We start from the raw sequence: 19,065 nt of genomic DNA, 5'->3' as shown, positions 1-19,065 counted from the left end.
TTCATACTGTGACTGTATAATTTGGGCTTGTACATCAGTTTTCCTGAAAAAAATTGTCTCAATCACTCATATAGAGGTAATATTCACTCCTTGTCCAGCAATTTTATTGGTGATGTTGATCTTTGCATAGTGTTATTTTAGTAACCGTAACCACTTTAGTAACCACTATAGTGACCATAATGTGGTATTATTTGGCCCTTGTATAGTGGTATGATATGACAACTACATGACAGTATTTGAAACACTTAGCAAGTTTAAGACTAACATACATAAAGCCACCATGGTTGGAGTAAATTATTTTATTATGTATTTCTAATTTAAAAAATGACAAACGCATTTTGGAGCAACAATCAGATAAAAAGGTTGCACTTTGCCCGGGTATAAACATATGAAAGTTGATGTACCCCTACATACAATAAAGTGCTAAGTCGGACAAGAACCAGATTCCGTCCAAATATCGTAATGGCTAAAGCTAATGCCATTAGAGGAAACGGGTACCTAGACCATTAGTACCCCTAAATTATGAGGGATAGCAATGGATACTGAAAACGTATCCAAAAGGAGGAGACCATAAGGGAACATAGGTAGGTAAGTAAATACATATACAGACCCCAGGCAAAGAGAACCGTATTTCGCCAGGAAATGGCTTCATCATAGTATATAAGGCTGGAAAAAGACGCAAGTCCATCAAGTCCAACCTTTAAGAATTAAATAAATGTTTTATCCCCATAACCTGTGATATTTTTGCTCTCCAGAAAGGCATCCAGACCTGTCTTGAACATGTACATAGAGTCCGCCATAACAACCTCCTGCGGCTGAGAGTTCCATAGTCTCACTGCTCTTACAGTAAAGAACCTTTGTCTATGTTGATGGTAAAATCGCCTCTCCTCTAGGCGTAGAGGATGCCCCTTGTCCTGGTCACAGGCCTTGGTATAAAAAGATCTTTGGAGAGATCCTTGTACTGTCCGTTCAGGTATTTGTACATTGTAATGAGGTCTCCCCTCAGTCGTCTTTTTTCTAAACTGAATAATCCCAAATTTTGTAATCTTTGTAGTCATTGTATTCTAATCCCCCCATTCCCCTAATAATCCTGGTTGCTCTCCTCTGCACTCGTTCCAGCTCTACTATATCCTTTTTATACACTGGTGCCCAAAACTGTACACAATATTCCATGTGTGGTCTGACCAGGGATTTGTATAAGGGCAAAACTATGTCTTTATCATGAGAATCTATTCCTCTCTTGATACATCCCATAATTTTATTTGCTTTGGCAGCAGCTGCCTGGCTCTGGTCACTAAAATTAAGTTTACCATCCACCAATACCCCCAAGTCCTTTACAGCTCCAGTTTTACCAAGTAATTGACCGTTTAGAACATAATTATACTTTTTGTTTCCATGGCCCAATTGCATAACTTTACATTTATCTACATTAAATCTGATCAACCATTTCTCTGCCCACTCCTCAAGCTTCCACAAATCCCTCTGTAATGCTAAACTAGCGACCTCGGTATTTATTACTTTACACAGCTTAGTATCATCTGCAAATATTGAAACTTGACTGTAAACCCACTACAAGGTCATTAATAAAAATATTAAAAAGAAGTGGCCCCAATACTGACCCCTGTGGCACTCCACTAGTAACCTCAACCCAATCTGAGAATGTGCCATTAATGACGACCCTCTGTTTTCTATCACTAAGCCAATTACTTACCCAAATACACAGATTTTCTCCTATTCCCAGCAGTCTCATTTTATATACCAACCTTTTATGTGGCACGTGTCAAATGCCTTTGAAAAGTCCAGATATACAACATCCACAGCGTCCCCCAGATCCAGTCTTGAACTTACCTCCTCGTAGAAACCAATCAGCATGGGTTTATGAGAGATCGGTCCTATCAGACTAATCTGACGCTGGGTTATAAGGTTGTGCACAGTGAGATACTCCAGGATAGCATCTCTAACAAACCCCTCAAATATTTTCCCCACCACAGCAGTTAGACTCACGGGTCTGTAGTTTCCAGGATCGCTATTTGATCCTTTTTTGTATATTGGTACCAGATTTGTTATGCGCCAGTCCTGTGGAACATAACCAGTCTTCAGTGAATCTTCAAATATTAAAAATAACGGTCTGTCTATCACGGTACATAGTTCATGCAGAACCCGGGGGTGTATGCCATCTGGCCCCGGTGATTTATCTATCTTAGTGCTTGCGAGGCGGCGCCGTACCTCTTCCTGGGTTAAACTGTTGACATTCCAAAAAGAATTTACATTATTCCTCATAGTGTCTTCCACCAGGGGATTTTCCTGGGTAAAGACAGTTGAGAAGGCGACATTCAGTAGACTGGCCCTTTCCTCATCTCCTTCCACCATGATCCCCATGTTATTTCTAAGGGGACCCACACTCTCTGTTTTTAGTTTCTTATCATTTATATACTTGAAAAATAATTTGGGATTATTTTTGCTCTCTGGCAATTTTTCTCTGTCTCTATTTTTGCAGCCTTTATCTGCTTTTTACAGGATTTATTTTTCTCTCTATAATCCTGTAATGCCTGATCGCTACCTTCACGTTTTAGCACCTTAAACGCTTTATCTTTCTCGCTTATTGCTTTCCTTACAAGACTAGTTAGCCACATTGGCTGTTTCTTGTCCCTCTTATGCTTTTTCCCATAAGGTATGTGTTTCTCACAGGATTTTTTCAGAATATATGAGAAAAATTCCCATTTTTGGGAGGGGGGGGGCTTTTGTCTTTGAGAACATTATCCCAGTCTATGCCTTTAAGGTCTTCCCTTAGTTGCTGAAAATTTGCCCTCCTGAAGTTTAGAGTGTTGGTTGCCCCTTCCCTAACGTTCTTAGTAAACCGTAGTACAAAATCAATGATATTATGATCACTATTCCCCAGGTTCCCCCCAACCTGTAGTTTTGATACCCTATCAGGTCTGTTGGTTAGGATAAGGTCCAGCAGTGCCCCCCCTCTTGTTGGCTCCAGGGCTATTTGCGACAGGTAATTGTCTTTTGTTGTTGACAAGAACCTGCTACCTTTGAAGGACCTGCATGTTTCTGCCCCCCAGTCAATATCTGGGTAATTGAAGTCCCCCATGATAAGTACTTCACCATGCTTTGAAGCCGCATCCATTCCACTTATCAGCATTTCCTCTGTTGCCTCCATTATATTTTGAGCCTTATAACAAACCCCTAGTAATATTTTATTATTCTTTTTCCCTCCCCTTATCTCCACCCATAGGGACTCCACATTTGCATTTGCGTTACTGATGTCATCTCGCAAGACAGGCTTGAGGCAAGAATTCACACATAAACAAACCCCTCCCCCTGGCGTCAGCAGGGAGCGGCCATCCGTCTCCATGGTAGCCTCGGGTCTTCTGGAGACCCGAGGCTATTTCGTTTTAACCCCTTCATTACAACGTGCTGATGGCACATTGTAATGAATGAGGAGGAAAATCCCCATATACTGTCATACTGTAGTATGGCAGTATATGATAGGATCGATCAGACAACCTAGGGTTAAAGTACCCTAGGGAGTCTGAAAAATAGTAAAAATAAAAAAAAAGTTTGAAAAAAATATAATAAAAAAAACTAAAAATTCAAATCATCCCCCTTTCCCTAGAACTGACATAAATGTAAACAGTAAAAATCATAAACACATTAGGTATCGACGCGTCTGAAAATGGCTGATTTATCAAAATATATTCACGTTTTTTTAATGCGTTTAACCCTGTAACGGAAAATAGCGCCCAAGTCGAAAATTGCACTTTTTTGCCATTTTGAAAAATATTTTAAAAAATCTATAAAAAGTGATCAAAAGGTCGTACAGTCCTAAAAATGATATCATTGAAAATATTATCAAAGTCTCAAAAAATGACACCACCCACAGCTCCGTACAACAAAGTATAAAAAAGTTGTTAGCGCCAGAAGATGGCAAAATCAAAAAATAAATTTTTGTACAGGAGGTTTTAATTTTTGTAAATGTATGAAAACATTATAAAACCTATACAAATTTGGTATCCCCGTAATCGTACCAACCCAAAGAATAAAGTAGACATGTCATTTGGGGCGCTCAGTGAAAGCCGTAATATCCAAGCCCACAAGAAAATGGTGCAAATGTGTTTTTTCACCATTTTCACTGCATTTGGAATTTTTTCCCGCTTCCCAGTACATGGCATGGAATATTCAATACCATCACTATGAAGTGCAATTTGTTACGCAGAAAACAAGCCGTCACACAGCTCTTTACTTAAAATAAAAAAAGTTATAGATTTTTGAAGGTGGGGAGTGAAAAATGGAAATGAAAAAACAGGAAAGGGCCCGGGTCCTTAACCAGTTAAAAAGAAACCCGTCAATGCCTCATACCTTTAAAAGAGAGCCATCACAGTTGTGATATTGGTTGAAGTGTCGTGGAAGGGTCTTCAGACTTTTGTCAGATTCTTCATCCTTGGCTGCTTCTATTCCAAGAACATGTTCTCTAATCCTTCTTCGGAGTTGGGCGTCGCCCCCTATGAAAGCTTTTTACTAATTGTTCCTTCAGATTCCTTGATCGCCGATAGGTATTAGATGGTTGTTTAGAAAGATATCTGTCCAAGGTATGGTCAATGCATAATACTGACCACTGTTTTTTTGGCTTTGATACCAAAAGGTCAACCCTCCTCACTTGTTTTGCCCGTTTATAACCCTGTTCAATTGCTCTCTTAGAATATCCACTTTCCTGGAACCGTAGTTTCATTTCCATTGCCTGCTTTTCAAAATTTGTATCTGTAGTACAGATTCTGTGGATTCTTAAAAATTGTCCCACTGTTATGCTGTTAATTATGCTGTTCATTTTTGAGGATGTGATGAAGATGTTATATAGGTAATACTGACTCCTGGTCTAGCAATTTTATTGGTGATGTTGATCTTTGCATAGTGTTGTTTTAGTAACAGTATGGTGGAATTATTGGTCACTATAGTGATTATAATGTGGTATTATGATGTGGTATTATTTTGCCCATGTATAGTGAGTGGTATGATATGCCGAACTACATGATGGTATTTGAGTTAAGTGTTGTGAGTCTCTTTTATCATGTTTAAGGACATCGACCATCAAAATTTCTGATGGTAGACTGTCCAAACTTACTTGGCCGATAACCTGTTTTTCTAGTCACCAGGAACTGCAGCATGCGCCTGAAAAAGAACATCTAAAAATATGCTAATGAATCGGGGGCGTTCTGGCCTACGTCACCGGAGCGCCGATTGGCTCCAAAGACTAATTAAATATGCATGCCCCCACTCTCTGAAGATGAGCCTGGTCCTGCTAAGGAATTTGTAGAAGTCATAAAAAAACGACTTGTCATGCATAGGTGCCAATTACTGCTGCATTGGTTAAAAAAAAGGTTCAGCGGCCATTTATAGATCTAAACAGGCATAGAGTTTGAATTTTCGTATCTTGCATGATTTGTGGCTAATTATATGTTCAATTATTTTACAGGGCCAGTATTGGGATGAGTACATTGAATTTCTCTATGGTGAAGGAATGACAGACCTTAAGCTATTCTTGGAGAGTAGTGTGAATCGTGTGAGCTCCAAGAAAACGGCATCATGATCTAGATCTAGTTCTAGTTCAATACTGACTTTTTTTTTTGTAGACGTTTATTGTGTGTATGGTTCTTTTGTACATATAAATGTATAAACAAATCTATTTTAACATACATATGTATATATTTTGTCAATCTTCCTGCTTAATACAATGTGATATGTTTGTATTGCAGCTGTAAGCCCATAATAGCTAAGGTGTGACAAAATAACATTGTGGCTTCTAAGAGCACTACAAGAATACACAGGTCACATGAGGAAGATTTCTTTAAAGTGGAACGTCATTTGAGATCATTTTTAATATTGTGTGTGTGAAGGCGATTTGGTGAACATTTTTTCTAATATACTCCATTAACAAATTCTGATTAGTATGTAAAAAAAAAAATCAAGCTACTCCCTCCCATACAAATGCATACTGCAGCCGGTACAGTGTGTCTATATGAAGGTACGTGAGCTCTCCTCTAATCTCCCTGTGTGTGTTTAAACCACTCTGACAGTGAGGATTAACCCCTTTACTTTTGAATATAGAGTTCATAGCATACTACAGCCAGGGAAAGTGCAAGAAGGGTAAACACTCACTATCCACTTTGTGAGGAAGAGAGAGATTTGCCAAAGCAACATAGAACTAACATTAAAACGGTCTACAGGATTGAAGACTGGTCTAAGGGACAATTAGCATTCTGTTTGTTTAGAGACTAAGGAGAATTTCTTAATGAAGTATATTAGAAAAATGTTCGCAATACCCCATACACGCGCGCACACACACACAATATAAAATATCATCTGAAATGATGGTTACACTTTAAGCCTTACACTCCCATTTTTGTCATTCACTACACTTTTCAAAACTTGTTTGTGTGTGTGGGCTTGGTTACTAAATGCTACTTTTTAGAAGAATATAAATGTATATTGTAATGTATATTTATATAAATTTGCATAAATTTAGTAACTATATTTCTGCAATCGGAGTTTATAGAGTTATGTCCTATTAAGAAGTTCCTGAGGAACTACTTTTATTATTTTTACCATCCCTAAACTCATGGTGGATGTCCTTTTAACCCCTTAGTGACCAAGTTCATTTGTGCCTTGATGACCAAGGCCTACTTTTCAAAACCAGCATGTGTCACTTTATCTGGGTATAACTTTAAAACACTTTAACTTACACTTTAAGTGTTTGAGTTTGTTTTTCAGTGACATTTTGTACTTCAAGTTAGTGGGAATTTTTTGTTGATATATTTTGAAAAAAAAGAATTTGGTAAACCTTTTGAAAATATTTGCTATTTTCAAACTTCAAAATGTTCGGTTTAACTGATAGTCTTACTACCCAAATTACCATATCTTAGGGTTGGTATAATTTTATAAGTGTCCTTTTGTTTAATTACGACGCTAGAAAGATCATAAATCGAACAGCATGCTGTCAAATTTTTAAGAAAACTTTAGAAACAATTACAAGCAGTCCCTGGGTTACGTACAAGATGAAGGTTTGATTTGGAATTCACTAATATTTATCATTAATACATTCATTTAGCTGCAAAAGTTACCCACATTAATTGAGAAAAGTAGAAAATGCTGCTAGGACTATATTGTGCAGTTTTTTCCGAGTAAGAGGACAATCCTTATGTGAATGTAACTTGCTGTCAGGGCACATGGGGAAGTGGCATTGTGGTTGCGTTTTGAAACACAATCCAAAGGCTCCACCTGCGATCACACGTTGAGGTAAGATTGATTTTCCACTGCATTCAGTTAATGTGTTGGAAACCTTATCAAAATAAGTACTCACAAGTGGAGCCTTTGGATTGCGTTTCCAAATGCAACCAAAATACCACGTGTGAACGTGGCCTCCGATACCACAAACCCTTATCCCAGAGAATTTGTAAAGTTGTGGCATAGGGGGCATTTTAACCCCTTGCCCCTGATGGGCTTTTTCCATTTTATTTTGTTTATCGCTCCCCACTTTAAAAAAAAATCTAACTTTTTTATTTTTCCATGGACAGAGCCGTGTTAGGGCTTGTTTTCTGCGAAACAATTTGTACTTATATTCTATGTCATGTACTGGGAAGTGGAAATATAATTCAAAATGCGGTAATATTGACAAGAACCGGCATTTGCACCAATTAAGTTTACCATCCACCAATACCCCCAAGTCCTTTTCAGCTTCAGTTTTACTAAGTAATTGACCGTTTAGAACATAATTATACTTTTTGTTTCCATGGCCCAAGTGCATAACTTTACATTTATCTACATTAAACCTCATCAACCATTTCTCTGCCCATCCCTCAAGCTTCCACAAATCCCTCTGTAATGCTAAACTATCGACCTCAGTATTTATTACTTTACACAGCTTAGTATCATCTGCAAATATTGAAACTTGACTGTGTAAACCCACTACAAGGTCATTAATAAAAATATTAAAAAGAAGTGGCCCCAATACTGACCCCTGTGGCACTCCACTAGTAACCTCAACCCAATCTGAGAATGTGCCATTAATGACGACCCTCTGTTTTCTATCACTAAGCCAATTACTTACCCAAATACACAGATTTTCTCCTATTCCCAGCAGTCTCATTTTATATACCATTGTCAAATGCCTTTGAGAAGTCCAGATATACAACATCCACAGCGTCCCCCAGATCCAGTCTTGAACTTACCTCCTCGTAGAAACCAATCAGATTAGTCTGACAGGACCGATCTCTCATAAACCCATGCTGATGCTGGGTTATAAGGTTGTGCACAGTGAGATACTCCAGGATAGCATCTCTAATAAACCCCTCAAATATTTTCCCCACCACAGCAGTTAGACTCACGGGTCTGTAGTTTCCAGGATCGCTATTTGATCCTTTTTTGTATGTGTGTAGACTCTGATAGCGATATAATATTACCACTGTACAAGGCATTATTTCAGCCACATCTGGAATATGCAGTTAAGTTCTGGGTTCCAGTCCATAAAAAGGAGAGGGTTCAGGAAAGTCACAAAATTTCTAAGTATGGAGGTTATGAGACATTAAATAAATCTTATAAATTATATAAGTCTTAAAGAGAACGGGGGGCATGGTTAATTTTGAGTTATAATAATAACTTATATTGTGTTGTTTAGGTGTTCCCTTTATTTATTTTTTTTTGAGCATTGTATGATGGCAGTCTGCCCAGTTGTACTTGTACCTGGGGACTGGGTATATTTTAAATATATATGGGGGAAGTGGTAACCCCATGTTCTTGTCTGACTAGGGCAACAAAATGCCTTATTCTGCGCCTGCCTTATCAAGGAAAATATTCTCTAGGTATAGCCAGAGTTAATAATTAGAGGGAACCTACCATACAACTTAACCTACTGAAAATAAATACTCCTTTAAAACAACTATGATTAAAAATCATCACTTAAAGGTTCCTTTCCATGGCTGCAATGTTAAAACAAAATCAGTTTGTAAACTTATATGCAACTCACCTGATGCAAGTCCAATAATGATAATAATGGAGTGCGGCATATGCAGTGTTCTGTGCACTGCACTGCCTCCCTGTTCCTGATTGAGAGGTCTCACTGCTACCAGCACTTAGGGACTGTCTGCCAATATTCAACTACAAGGAAGAATACAAAAAATAAAACAAAGGAGAGTGGCACCTCGTGTGATAACGTCAAAAGAGTAATGGTCAGATGAGTGTGCAAAACTGTTCACCTGATTTCCACTTGGCAATGTGCAGAATCAAGCCCATAAGCGATCTTCTGGCATTAGTGGCAGTGTGTGTGCTCGCTGGCATGGAAATTTAAATCTCCCGCTCAGTCCGAATAAGTCGGATCGTCCGACAGTACGCCCCCCCAATTTCACGTGAAAGCCAGTGCAGCTGCGCCAAAATCTGATCATGTGCAACACAATGTCAGCGCAGACCCCTGTTAAATACCTGTCACAGCCGTGCAATCTACTTCATGTATGTATCTGATCACATGAAATCCCAGCATGCCTCCATAGAGGCATGAGGAGGAGCCACTAGACTGGGCTGACGTCCCTTCTGACTCACAGCTTTATGCCAGGCAAGAAAACAAAAGTGATTTTATGGGGTTTTGAGGGAAACAATTTTAAGCTAAAAGAAGGGTGTTATTTAATTGATAGGGCTGTCACGAGCTGTATTTGTGAAAAATGTGGTGACAGGTTCCCTTTTACCCCCTCTCCTTGTATGGACTTAAGAAGCCTTACAGAAACTATTCACTGTGACAGAAGAAAAGAGAAACAATGGGACTATTTGCACAATTTATTTCTGAAAAAAAAAAAAAAAATACTTGAAGGGTTGAAGGGGTTTTCAACTTTAAGCAAATTACAGCAAATAATTTATATTGTTTATGTAACGAAAATGTATTCAGTTTTCCAATATACTTTCCGTATCAATTCTTCATGGCTTTCTGAATCTTGCTGTCATGCAACAAGCTTCATTGTTTACTTGCTGTAGCTAAACACCATTCCATGGTCATGTGATGTCACACAGGCGCATGGCTCGTTATATAATGGAGAGTAATCAAAGCTATGTGTTATAAGGAGCCAGGCACCTGTGTGATAGCACATCACCATGGACCTGTGGTTATCTACAGGAACTAAACAATGAAGCTTCCTATAGAATAACAGCAAGAAGAGAAGAAGTTTATTTGCACATTATATCACTTTTCATTACACAAAGAAGATTAATTATTTGCTGGATTGTGCTTAAAGTGGACAACCCCTTTAAGTTACCTGAGACCGTGACAGGAAAGGGTGCTAATGGTGGTGTAAAGGGAACCTTTTCCACATTTCCCACAATATCCTTCAGATTTTTCTTTTTTGCATTTCCACTACACCACCCATTCATTCCACACAATAATGGTGGGTGCCCTTAGAGGCCCACACTCTGATTTTCACTCATGTCTGGGTTGGTGTTAGGAGGGGAACTCCAGTCTTTATAAATAAGCTACACTGAATATTTATTCCACTATACTGGAATAGTCTATGCCTATACATGTCCACTGGTATTATTCCTCAGGTAGGGCTCGTCTTCTCCCTGCGTCCTCCTCCTGTACATAGAGGATGCTCTGCGCCCAATGATGCGGGAAGAAATCCGGGGAGGGGGCAATAATAACACTGGCAGCCGGCGAGAGGGATTGGACAGGCGCAGTGAGAGCGCCTCAGTACTCAGCCCCCATATCACCCTGCTCCACACAAGGTAGGCCTCTAATGTAACCCGACCATTTCCCCCACGTCTATCACCCGAGTCTGTGTCATTCCTCCCGCCTGTCATGCCTGGCGCCCGCTATTGTAGAGCTCTGCATCCCGCTGGCAGCCTGTGTGACACCGCCATGTATTGGTCTTATAGGGATGTTATGGGCTCGGGGGGTGTCACACAGGTGGAAGCTCCGTGCACCGTGAGGTGTCATGTCCTTCCCCGGCTCAGTGCTTGTCCCTGCATAGACAGAAGCGGGTCCTTTTCACTCATGAATTATAATGAGCCCTCCAAAGTATCCACTGTATTATACAACAAGTGTGTGCATCTAGATTCACCATTCAATAGGCAAATATTCCAGATCTGCATTATTACATCTGTTATGAATATACTATACTGTATTATACAACAAGTGTGTGCATCTAGATTCACCATTCAACAAGCAAATATTACAGATCTGCATTATTACATCTGTTATGAATATACTATACTGTATTATACAACAAGTGTGTTCATCTAGATATACATTCAGTGAATGTACTGTGCCATTCATCAAGCAAATATTCTAGATCTGCATTATTACATTAATTATGAATATACTATACTGCTTTATACTAGTTTTACATTCTTGTAAATATACAGTAAGATACATGACACTGAGGTCATGCAGTGGGAGGCACAGGGCTGAGTTTGCAATGCAGATTCTTATGTGGTATGTAACTTGGAATATCCCATCCACGTCGCTGTAGCCATGAATAGGCAGCAGTTAGCCACCAGTGAATTGTAGTAAATGCCCAGTCTGATAGAAAGGTAGATGTTATTAAGGGAATCCTCTTACCAGCGGCTGTATTTGGTGAGTTATTTATTCGCTTAATAAGACATTGCCAATTGGAGTTGGCTCATGTCAGAACAGGGAGTCAGATTTTCTTTTTATCGCTGTGACACCCTGAGGAATTGTCCACACTTAGAGTAATCACGTGACCTAGCCGAGAACTAGAAGGATGTGGATACCGGTGTTTTGTTATCCAGATGGCTAAATATGTTTTTTTTTTGGACCAGCTTTACTTTTCATTGGTACTGTTTTGGGAAAGTATGACTTTTTGATCACTTTTTAATTAAAGTGTTTGGAGATGAAGTGGCTTGCCTATCACTTTTTGTATATCTTTTATTTTCTGAAAAGTTAAAGTGCAAAGTTTGAGGGACAGTCTGACTAGTGCACCAGATTTACCACAGAGCCTGATACTGCATGCTGCAAGTTTATCGTGGTTGTATCAACGCTTACATGAATGTAACATCTTAATAAATGTATGATCAACAGTGTCCAACAGTTTAGAATCCCCACTTTATGCGGAATGTGGGACCCCAGAATTGCACCATGCTAGTGGCACATTCAGATTTACAATCTGGAATTCCGATGGAAAGTCAATTCTGCACCAAATGAAGCATTCAGGCCCTCCCCAATCACATATTTATCCCCTTTAACTAATCCATGCCCTGTCTGGTATAGCTTAGTTTTCTTTTATGTAAGGGGTTGAATGCAAAACTACACCCACATTTTTTAAGCACTGTATGGGGAAGAGTATTCCACTCTTGTTGGTTCATCCAGCAAACAGGACACTTAGACACCAATACTTGAAAGTTAAAACTCCATGCCTTTATTTTCAGACCGTAGTCAAAGTGCAAAAATTCTGACATAACAGCTTTAAAAAACACACATAAGCAATGCATTTCAAACTCACTATGCGTGTGTTGTGAATGATAAGAGAGCACACATGTTATAAGGGCTCCTTGGTGTCTCCTTTATTACTCCACCTGTTTAAGTTTGTCCGCCCCTTCCTATCTGTGTGCTGTCTATCGAATTTAAAATACACACAAAAACTTTGATGGACCGCAGACAGGTAGGAAGGAGCGGACAAACTTAACCCCTTCCCGACATTTGACGTAATAGTACTGCATCGCGGGAGGTGCGTTCCCGCAAAATGCAGTACTATTACGTCAAGCTTCTGGCCCCGGCTCCTGAACGGAGCCGTGGCCAGAAGCTGCGGGTGTCGGCTATATGTTATAGCTGACACCCGCCTCTAACACCCGCGATCGGAGATTTCTCCGATCGCGGGTGTTAACCCCTAACACGCCGCGGTCGCGCTGACCGCGGTGTGTTAGAGGCATTTAAAGATATTTAAATGTGAATCGGACCCCCCCGCGGCGCTTACCGGGGGGGTCCGCTCCTCCGATCGCAGCCCCGGGACTGCCGGTGCCCGGGGCTGCGCGATCCTCCTCTCGGTGCCGGGTCCCTGCCTCCTGGCAGGACCCGGCTGTAAGACACTGGGCATGCGCAGCATGCTCAGTGTCTTACATTACACAGTGCAATACATCTGTATTGCACTGTGTAACCTGTAAAATAGCTTGAACAAGTGATCAGAAGATCACTTGTTCAAGCTAAGATGTCAGTAAATGTAAAAAAAGTAAAAATAAATAAAGGTTTTTTACAGTAAAAATAAATAATAAAAGAAAGTGAAAGTCCCCCCCAAACACCACATTTCCCTTTACACAAGTAATAAAGTATAAAAAACACTAAATCACGAAAAAACCCCACTTATTTGGTATCGCCGCGTCCGTAACAATCTGTACAATAAATCCTAATCATAATTGGACCCACTCGGTGAATGTGGTAAAAAAAAAAAAACCAAAAACTTGCCAAAAATTAAAACTTTTTATCAAATTGCTTTACAAAAAATGTTCTAAAAAGTGATCCGAAAAAGTTACAAGCACCAAAATGATACCAATAAAAAGAGCAACTTGTCACGCAAAAAAATAAGCTTACAACCAGCTCCGTAAACCAAAAAATACTATAATTATGCTGCTATAAAAATGGCAATACTAAAACAAATGCAATTTTTTCTATTCTAGTTTTCCTTCAATAAAATTGGACAAATAAAAATAAAACTATATAAATGAGGTATCACCGTAATCGTAGTGATCCGTAGAATAAAGATAATATATTATTGTTATGCTACAGTGAACAACCCCCCCAAAAAATGCTAAAAATCCAAAACAAGAATTGATGATTTTATTTTCCTCCACACGTAAAAAGTTAATAAAATTTCTTTAATAAGCTAAAAACCCACTAAAATTAAGTTTTTTTTTACAGTGCATCTCGTCTCGCAAAAAATAAGCCCTTATTTGTCTAAATTGCTTAAAAAATAAATAAAGATTGTATAGCCTATTCCCAACGAGCGTTGTTATAGAACGGTGCGGCGGGTAGTGACTTTCCAACACCGGTCAGGGTAAGACGGCGGCTGTTCACTGATCGGGGTAAGACGGTGGTTGTTCCTGACAGCCATCCATCCTGCCCAATGGACCAGAAGGGTTACGTCCCCCCCACACACCCCCAGTTTATTATCGCTGCTACTGGCTCATCAATTCAGACGAGCCGATAGCAGCGAATTTACTTATGACGTCAGTAATACCGGTCACCATGTCTATAGACACGGTGATCGGGGCAGGGTGGCGGCTGTTCCTGACAGCCACCAATTTTGCCTTGCGGTCCAGAGGGGTTTTGTTGCCCCCCTCTGTCCATGTTTGCCGCTATTTGCTGGTCGATTTGGTCCAGCCAAAAGCAGCAATATTCGTCACAATGGGCATCGCTAGGGTGAATAAAAGCAACACTTGGTGATAATTTCCCTACTAAAACGAAGATTTGGTACAAAAGTGCGGGCCGTGTACATTGTACAGATTATGGTGTACAACTCTTACGAGCTGTTCCAATGTGCATGTCCTGCCGTATCATTTCTCCGTTTTCAAGAGGAAGATATTAGGAAACTAATATTGGGACAAGAAGGACGGGCCCCAGTACCTCTGGTTTAGATGTTCCTGTGTTTTGCCAGGACAGCATTTTCCCGGTGAATTCTGCTGCTTCTAATGGTAGGACTCAATAAAGAGTCTGTTCCAAAAGAGAAGTTAGGATGGACACTACATACTACTAAGAGACCTGCGACAACTCCAGAGTGACAAAAGTTTAGTTGGTCCCTTGGTATATTCTACCTCCTTTTACACTAGACATTCACAATTCACGCCCAACCTATTGTGAATTAATTTCAGTAAAATGAATAATTGTAACAACTGTTATGTCCCGTTGCTCCCTATACCCCTCCATTATTTCATAAGGGGCGCCACATAATGGGCACTGAACTTTCCAGAAATAATTGCAATTTCCATCTTGGACTCCGTTGCACATCATATTTGGAAACCACCTATATGTTCAAAATGCTCATTTCACCACATGTATTACACTACACCACATATTACACCTTGCTATATTCCCCAAGGGGTGTACATTCAACAATTAGGGTCACTTTTCGGGTTTTCCTCTGTTTTGGTACCACTACGGCTCTCCAAATGTATCCTGACACATGTGAAGGATTTCTTACAAATTTGGCCTCTAAAAGACAAACATCCCTCTTTTCCTCTACTGTGCGCCCATAAAGCATTTTATATGCACATGTGGGGTACTTCTACACTCGGGAGAAATAGTTTTACACCTTTTTTGGGGTTATTTAATATATTATCCCTTGTGGCTTACATAAATTAGGGGTAAAGTGACATTTATAGGAAAATTTTCACCTTTTTAATGATTCGGGCCTAATTGGATCATTCACCTGTAGGGGCAAATACATATATTACACATTGCAAAATTCTCTAAGGGGTGTGCATTCAAAGATTAGGGTCACTTTTCGGATTCTTATCTGTTTTATACCACTAGGGTTCTCCAAATGCATGTCAAACATTTCTGTCAAATTTGGCTTCTAAAAGGCAAACATTCCCCTTTCCTTTTACTGTGCGCCCATACAACATTTTATATACACATGTGGGGTACTTCTACACTCGAGAGAAATAGGTTTACACATTTTGAGGGGTTATTTCATTTTTTTATCCCTTGTGGCTATATAAAATTAGGAGTAAAATGACCTTTATAAGAAAATGTTCACCTTTTATCTATTTAAGTCCTAATTAAATCAAACACCTTTACGGACAAATACACATATTACACCTTGCTAAATTCTCTAAGGGGTGTGCTTTCCAAAATGGTGATACTCGTTGGGATTCCGCTCTGTTTTGGTACCACTACGGCTCTCCAAATGCATCCTGACACATGTAAAGGATGTCTGTCAAATTTGGCTTCTAAAAGGCCAACGCCCCTCTTTCCCTTCTGAGCTTCACTGCGTACCCATACAACATTTTATTTGCATGTGTGGGGCAATTTTATACTCGGGAGAAATGCTAGTACACATTTTTTGGGGTTGTTTCATCTTTAATGCCTTATGGGATACAAAAATTAGCCGTAAAAGTGACTTTTTTGGGAAAATGTTCACCTTTTTCCTTTTAGGGACCTAATTGAAGCAAACACCTGTAGCGGAAAATACACATATTACACCTTGCTAAATTCTCCAAAGGGTGCACTTTCCAAAATGGTGACACTTGTTGGGGTTCCCCTCTGTTTTGGTACCACTAGGGCTCTCCAAATGCATCCTGACACATGTAAAGGATGATTGTCAAATCTGGCTTCTAAAAGGCCAAAGCCCCACTTTCCCTTCTGAGCCCTACTGTGCACCCATACAACACTTTATATGCAAAAGTGGTGCAGTTCTGTGCTTAGGAGAAATAGTTTTACACATTTATGGGGTTGTTTCATCTTTTATCCCTTGTGGCTTACAAAAATTTGGGGTAAAAGTGACTTTTTTGAGAAAATTTTCACCTTTTTTCCCTTTTGGGGCCTAATTGAATCAAACACCTATTGGGGAAAATACACAAATTACACGTTGCTAAACTCTCCAAGGGGTGTACTTTCCAAAATGGTGTCTCATGTTGGGGCTTTCCTCTGTTTTGGTACCACTATGGCTCTCCAAATGCATCCTGACACATGTAAACTTTTTCAGCCATATTTGCCCTGCAAAAACGAAACAACGCTCTTTCCATTCCAAGTGCCCCCCTGTGCCCGTACAGCAGGGTACAGTGACAAAATGGGTATTGGCATACTCAAGAGGAATTGCCCTCAACATTGTAAAATGCATTTTCCTTTTTAACCCATTGTGAAGGTGCAAATTTTAGTGTTAAATGAATCTATATTAAGATAAAATTACATTTCTCTAATTTCACTTTCATTTATCTTTCACGCTCATGAAACGCTCATAGGGTTAACAAAATTCCCAAAGGTTGTTTTGAATATTTTGAGGGGTGTAGTTTCTAAAATGGTGTCATTTGTGGGGGGTTTCTGTCATGTGGGCCTTATAAAGTCACTTCTAACTAAATTGACCCTCCAAAAGTAGGTTTTGATGATTTTCGTAAAAATCTGAAAAATTGCACCTAAAGTTATAAGCCTCCTAACATCCAAAATAAAGGAAAAGATGTTTGAAAAATGATGCCAAGTTAAAGCAGACATATGGAAAATGTTAGTTATCAAGTTATTTTAGTGCTATGACCAACTTTCCAAAAAGTAGAAAATTTTGAATTTGGAAAACATTGTTTTTTTCAAAATTTTTGCCAAATTTCCATTTATTTCATAAATAAATACTAAATATATTTATTAAATTTCTCAACCAGCATGAAGTACAATGTGTCACGAAAAAACAATCTCAAAATCAACTGGATATGTTAAAGCGTTCCAAAGTTATAACCACTTAAATAGACACATGTCAGATTTTAAAAAATGGTCCGTGTCAGGAAGGTGAAAAGTGGCTTCAGCGTTAAGGGGTTAAACAGGTGGAGTATTGAAGGAGACACCAAGCAGCCCCTATAACATGTTTATAACACAGCCATGAGAAAGGACGCATAGTGCATTTGAAACGTGTTGCTGATGTGTGTTTCTTAAAGCTTTTACGTCACAATTTTTTGCACTTTGACCACGGTCTGAAAATAAAGGCATGGAGTTTTAACTTTCAAGTACTGGTGTCTATGTGTCCTGTTTGCTGGATCAACCAACAAGAGTGCGATACGAGTCAGTGTTCTCCAGTCCAGGAGAGGGTATCTATAGCACGGACCAGCACCCTCATGCGATGGATCGGTGAGCAGAATTTACACTTTTTTTTGTTGGAAATTTGTGTGGGGAAGAGAACTATTTTCTTTTTTAGAAAGCAGTTTGGGCTGAAAACAACCGCGATGAGTGCTGGTACGGATCATGTTATCAATTACATGCTGTTATCTTGTATCTTGTACCTATATACTCACCTTTGGCTTTTTCTCCCCATGGCTCCATCTCCATTCATTAAAGGGGAGCTCTGCTGTGGAATTTTTTTTATAGGGGGTATCTGCAGGAGACATTTTTTAAAGGGGGCTCTGCTGTGGACATTTCTTTAGAGGGGACCTCTGCTGTGGACATTTTTGTAAAGGGAGGGCATCTTCTATGGACATTTCTTTAAAGGGGGCATCTGCTGTGGACATTTCAGTAAAGGGGGGCTCTGCTCTGTAGGCATTTCTTTAAATGGGTCTCTGCTGTGGACATTTCTATAAAGGGGGGCTCTGCGGGGCACATTTCTGTAAAGGGGGGCTCTGCTGTGGATATTTCTGTAAAGTGGGGCTCTGCTGTGGACATTTCTGTAAATTGGGGCTCCGCTGTGGACATTTCTTTAATAGGGGGTTCTGCTGTGGACATTTGAGTAAAGGGGGGCTCTGCTATGGACATTTCAGTAAAGGGGGCTCTGCTGTGTACCTTTCAATTAATGGCGCATCTGCTGTGGATATTTCATTAAAGGGGCCTCTGCTGTGGACATTTCATTAAAGGGGAGCTCTACTATGGACATTTTTTGTTTAAAGAAGGGCTCTGCTGCGGACATTTCTTTAAAGGAGGGTTCTGCTATGGACATTTAATTAAAGGGGGGGCTCTGCTGTGGACATTTCATTAATGAGGTGTGGCTGCTGATGGACATGTTATTAGAGTAGTGGCTGCATTTGCTACCCTAGGGTTTGTCCAAGTTTTTTTTGTGGTAAAATTAGGTGCCTTGGCTTATACATGAGTATTTACAGTATGAGGGGGAGTTCAGCTGCAGAGCGCTCAGAGGCCGGGCAGCCAGGTGCAGCAGTCCGGATCTCCTACACTGTCTGAGAGATTGAGAGATCTGGTTTGGACTGTATTTGGGGTGGATGGTTTCATGAAGTTAAGGAATGTGATTTGCTTTCCTTAATAGATGGGTTTTAAGAGCAAGTTTTAAGTTCATCATTAAATTATTTTTAAGAGAGCACAAGATTAAGGATATAGAGTAGTACTTAAAGGGGTATTCTCATCTGGGCATCCACATTTAATTAATTTTATTTCAT

At 39.7% G+C, this 19,065-nt stretch overlaps 2 protein-coding genes across 8 annotated transcripts in view; both read left to right on the top strand.

Moving 5' to 3' along the window:
* CENPI (centromere protein I) overlaps positions 1–6,729 on the top strand; it is a 93,365-nt gene extending 86,636 nt beyond the window's left edge. For 2 of the 4 annotated variants that reach the window (XM_072125780.1, XM_072125779.1), the window contains one exon: positions 5,477–6,729. In XM_072125780.1, coding sequence (XP_071981881.1) covers positions 5,477–5,590 — 114 coding nt within the window. In that variant the 3' untranslated portion in view covers positions 5,591–6,729. The remainder of the gene's footprint in view (positions 1–5,476) is intronic. The other 2 variants (XM_072125778.1, XM_072125777.1) reach the window with 2 other exon arrangements.
* Positions 6,730–10,635: 3,906 nt separating this feature from the next.
* Positions 10,636–19,065, top strand: part of DRP2 (dystrophin related protein 2) — a 206,713-nt gene continuing 198,283 nt past the window's right edge. For 3 of the 4 annotated variants that reach the window (XM_072123744.1, XM_072123748.1, XM_072123749.1), the window contains exon 1: positions 10,636–10,761. The gene's annotated coding sequence lies outside the window, so the exon portion shown is untranslated. Of the gene's footprint in view, positions 10,762–17,501; positions 17,816–19,065 lie in introns of those variants that run through there. The other variant, XM_072123746.1, reaches the window with a different exon arrangement.

The sequence above is a fragment of the Engystomops pustulosus genome, chromosome 9, assembly GCF_040894005.1.
Source record: "Engystomops pustulosus chromosome 9, aEngPut4.maternal, whole genome shotgun sequence".
NCBI classification, from domain to species: Eukaryota; Metazoa; Chordata; class Amphibia; order Anura; family Leptodactylidae; genus Engystomops; species Engystomops pustulosus.
This window is presented reverse-complemented; position numbering and strand designations above follow the sequence as displayed.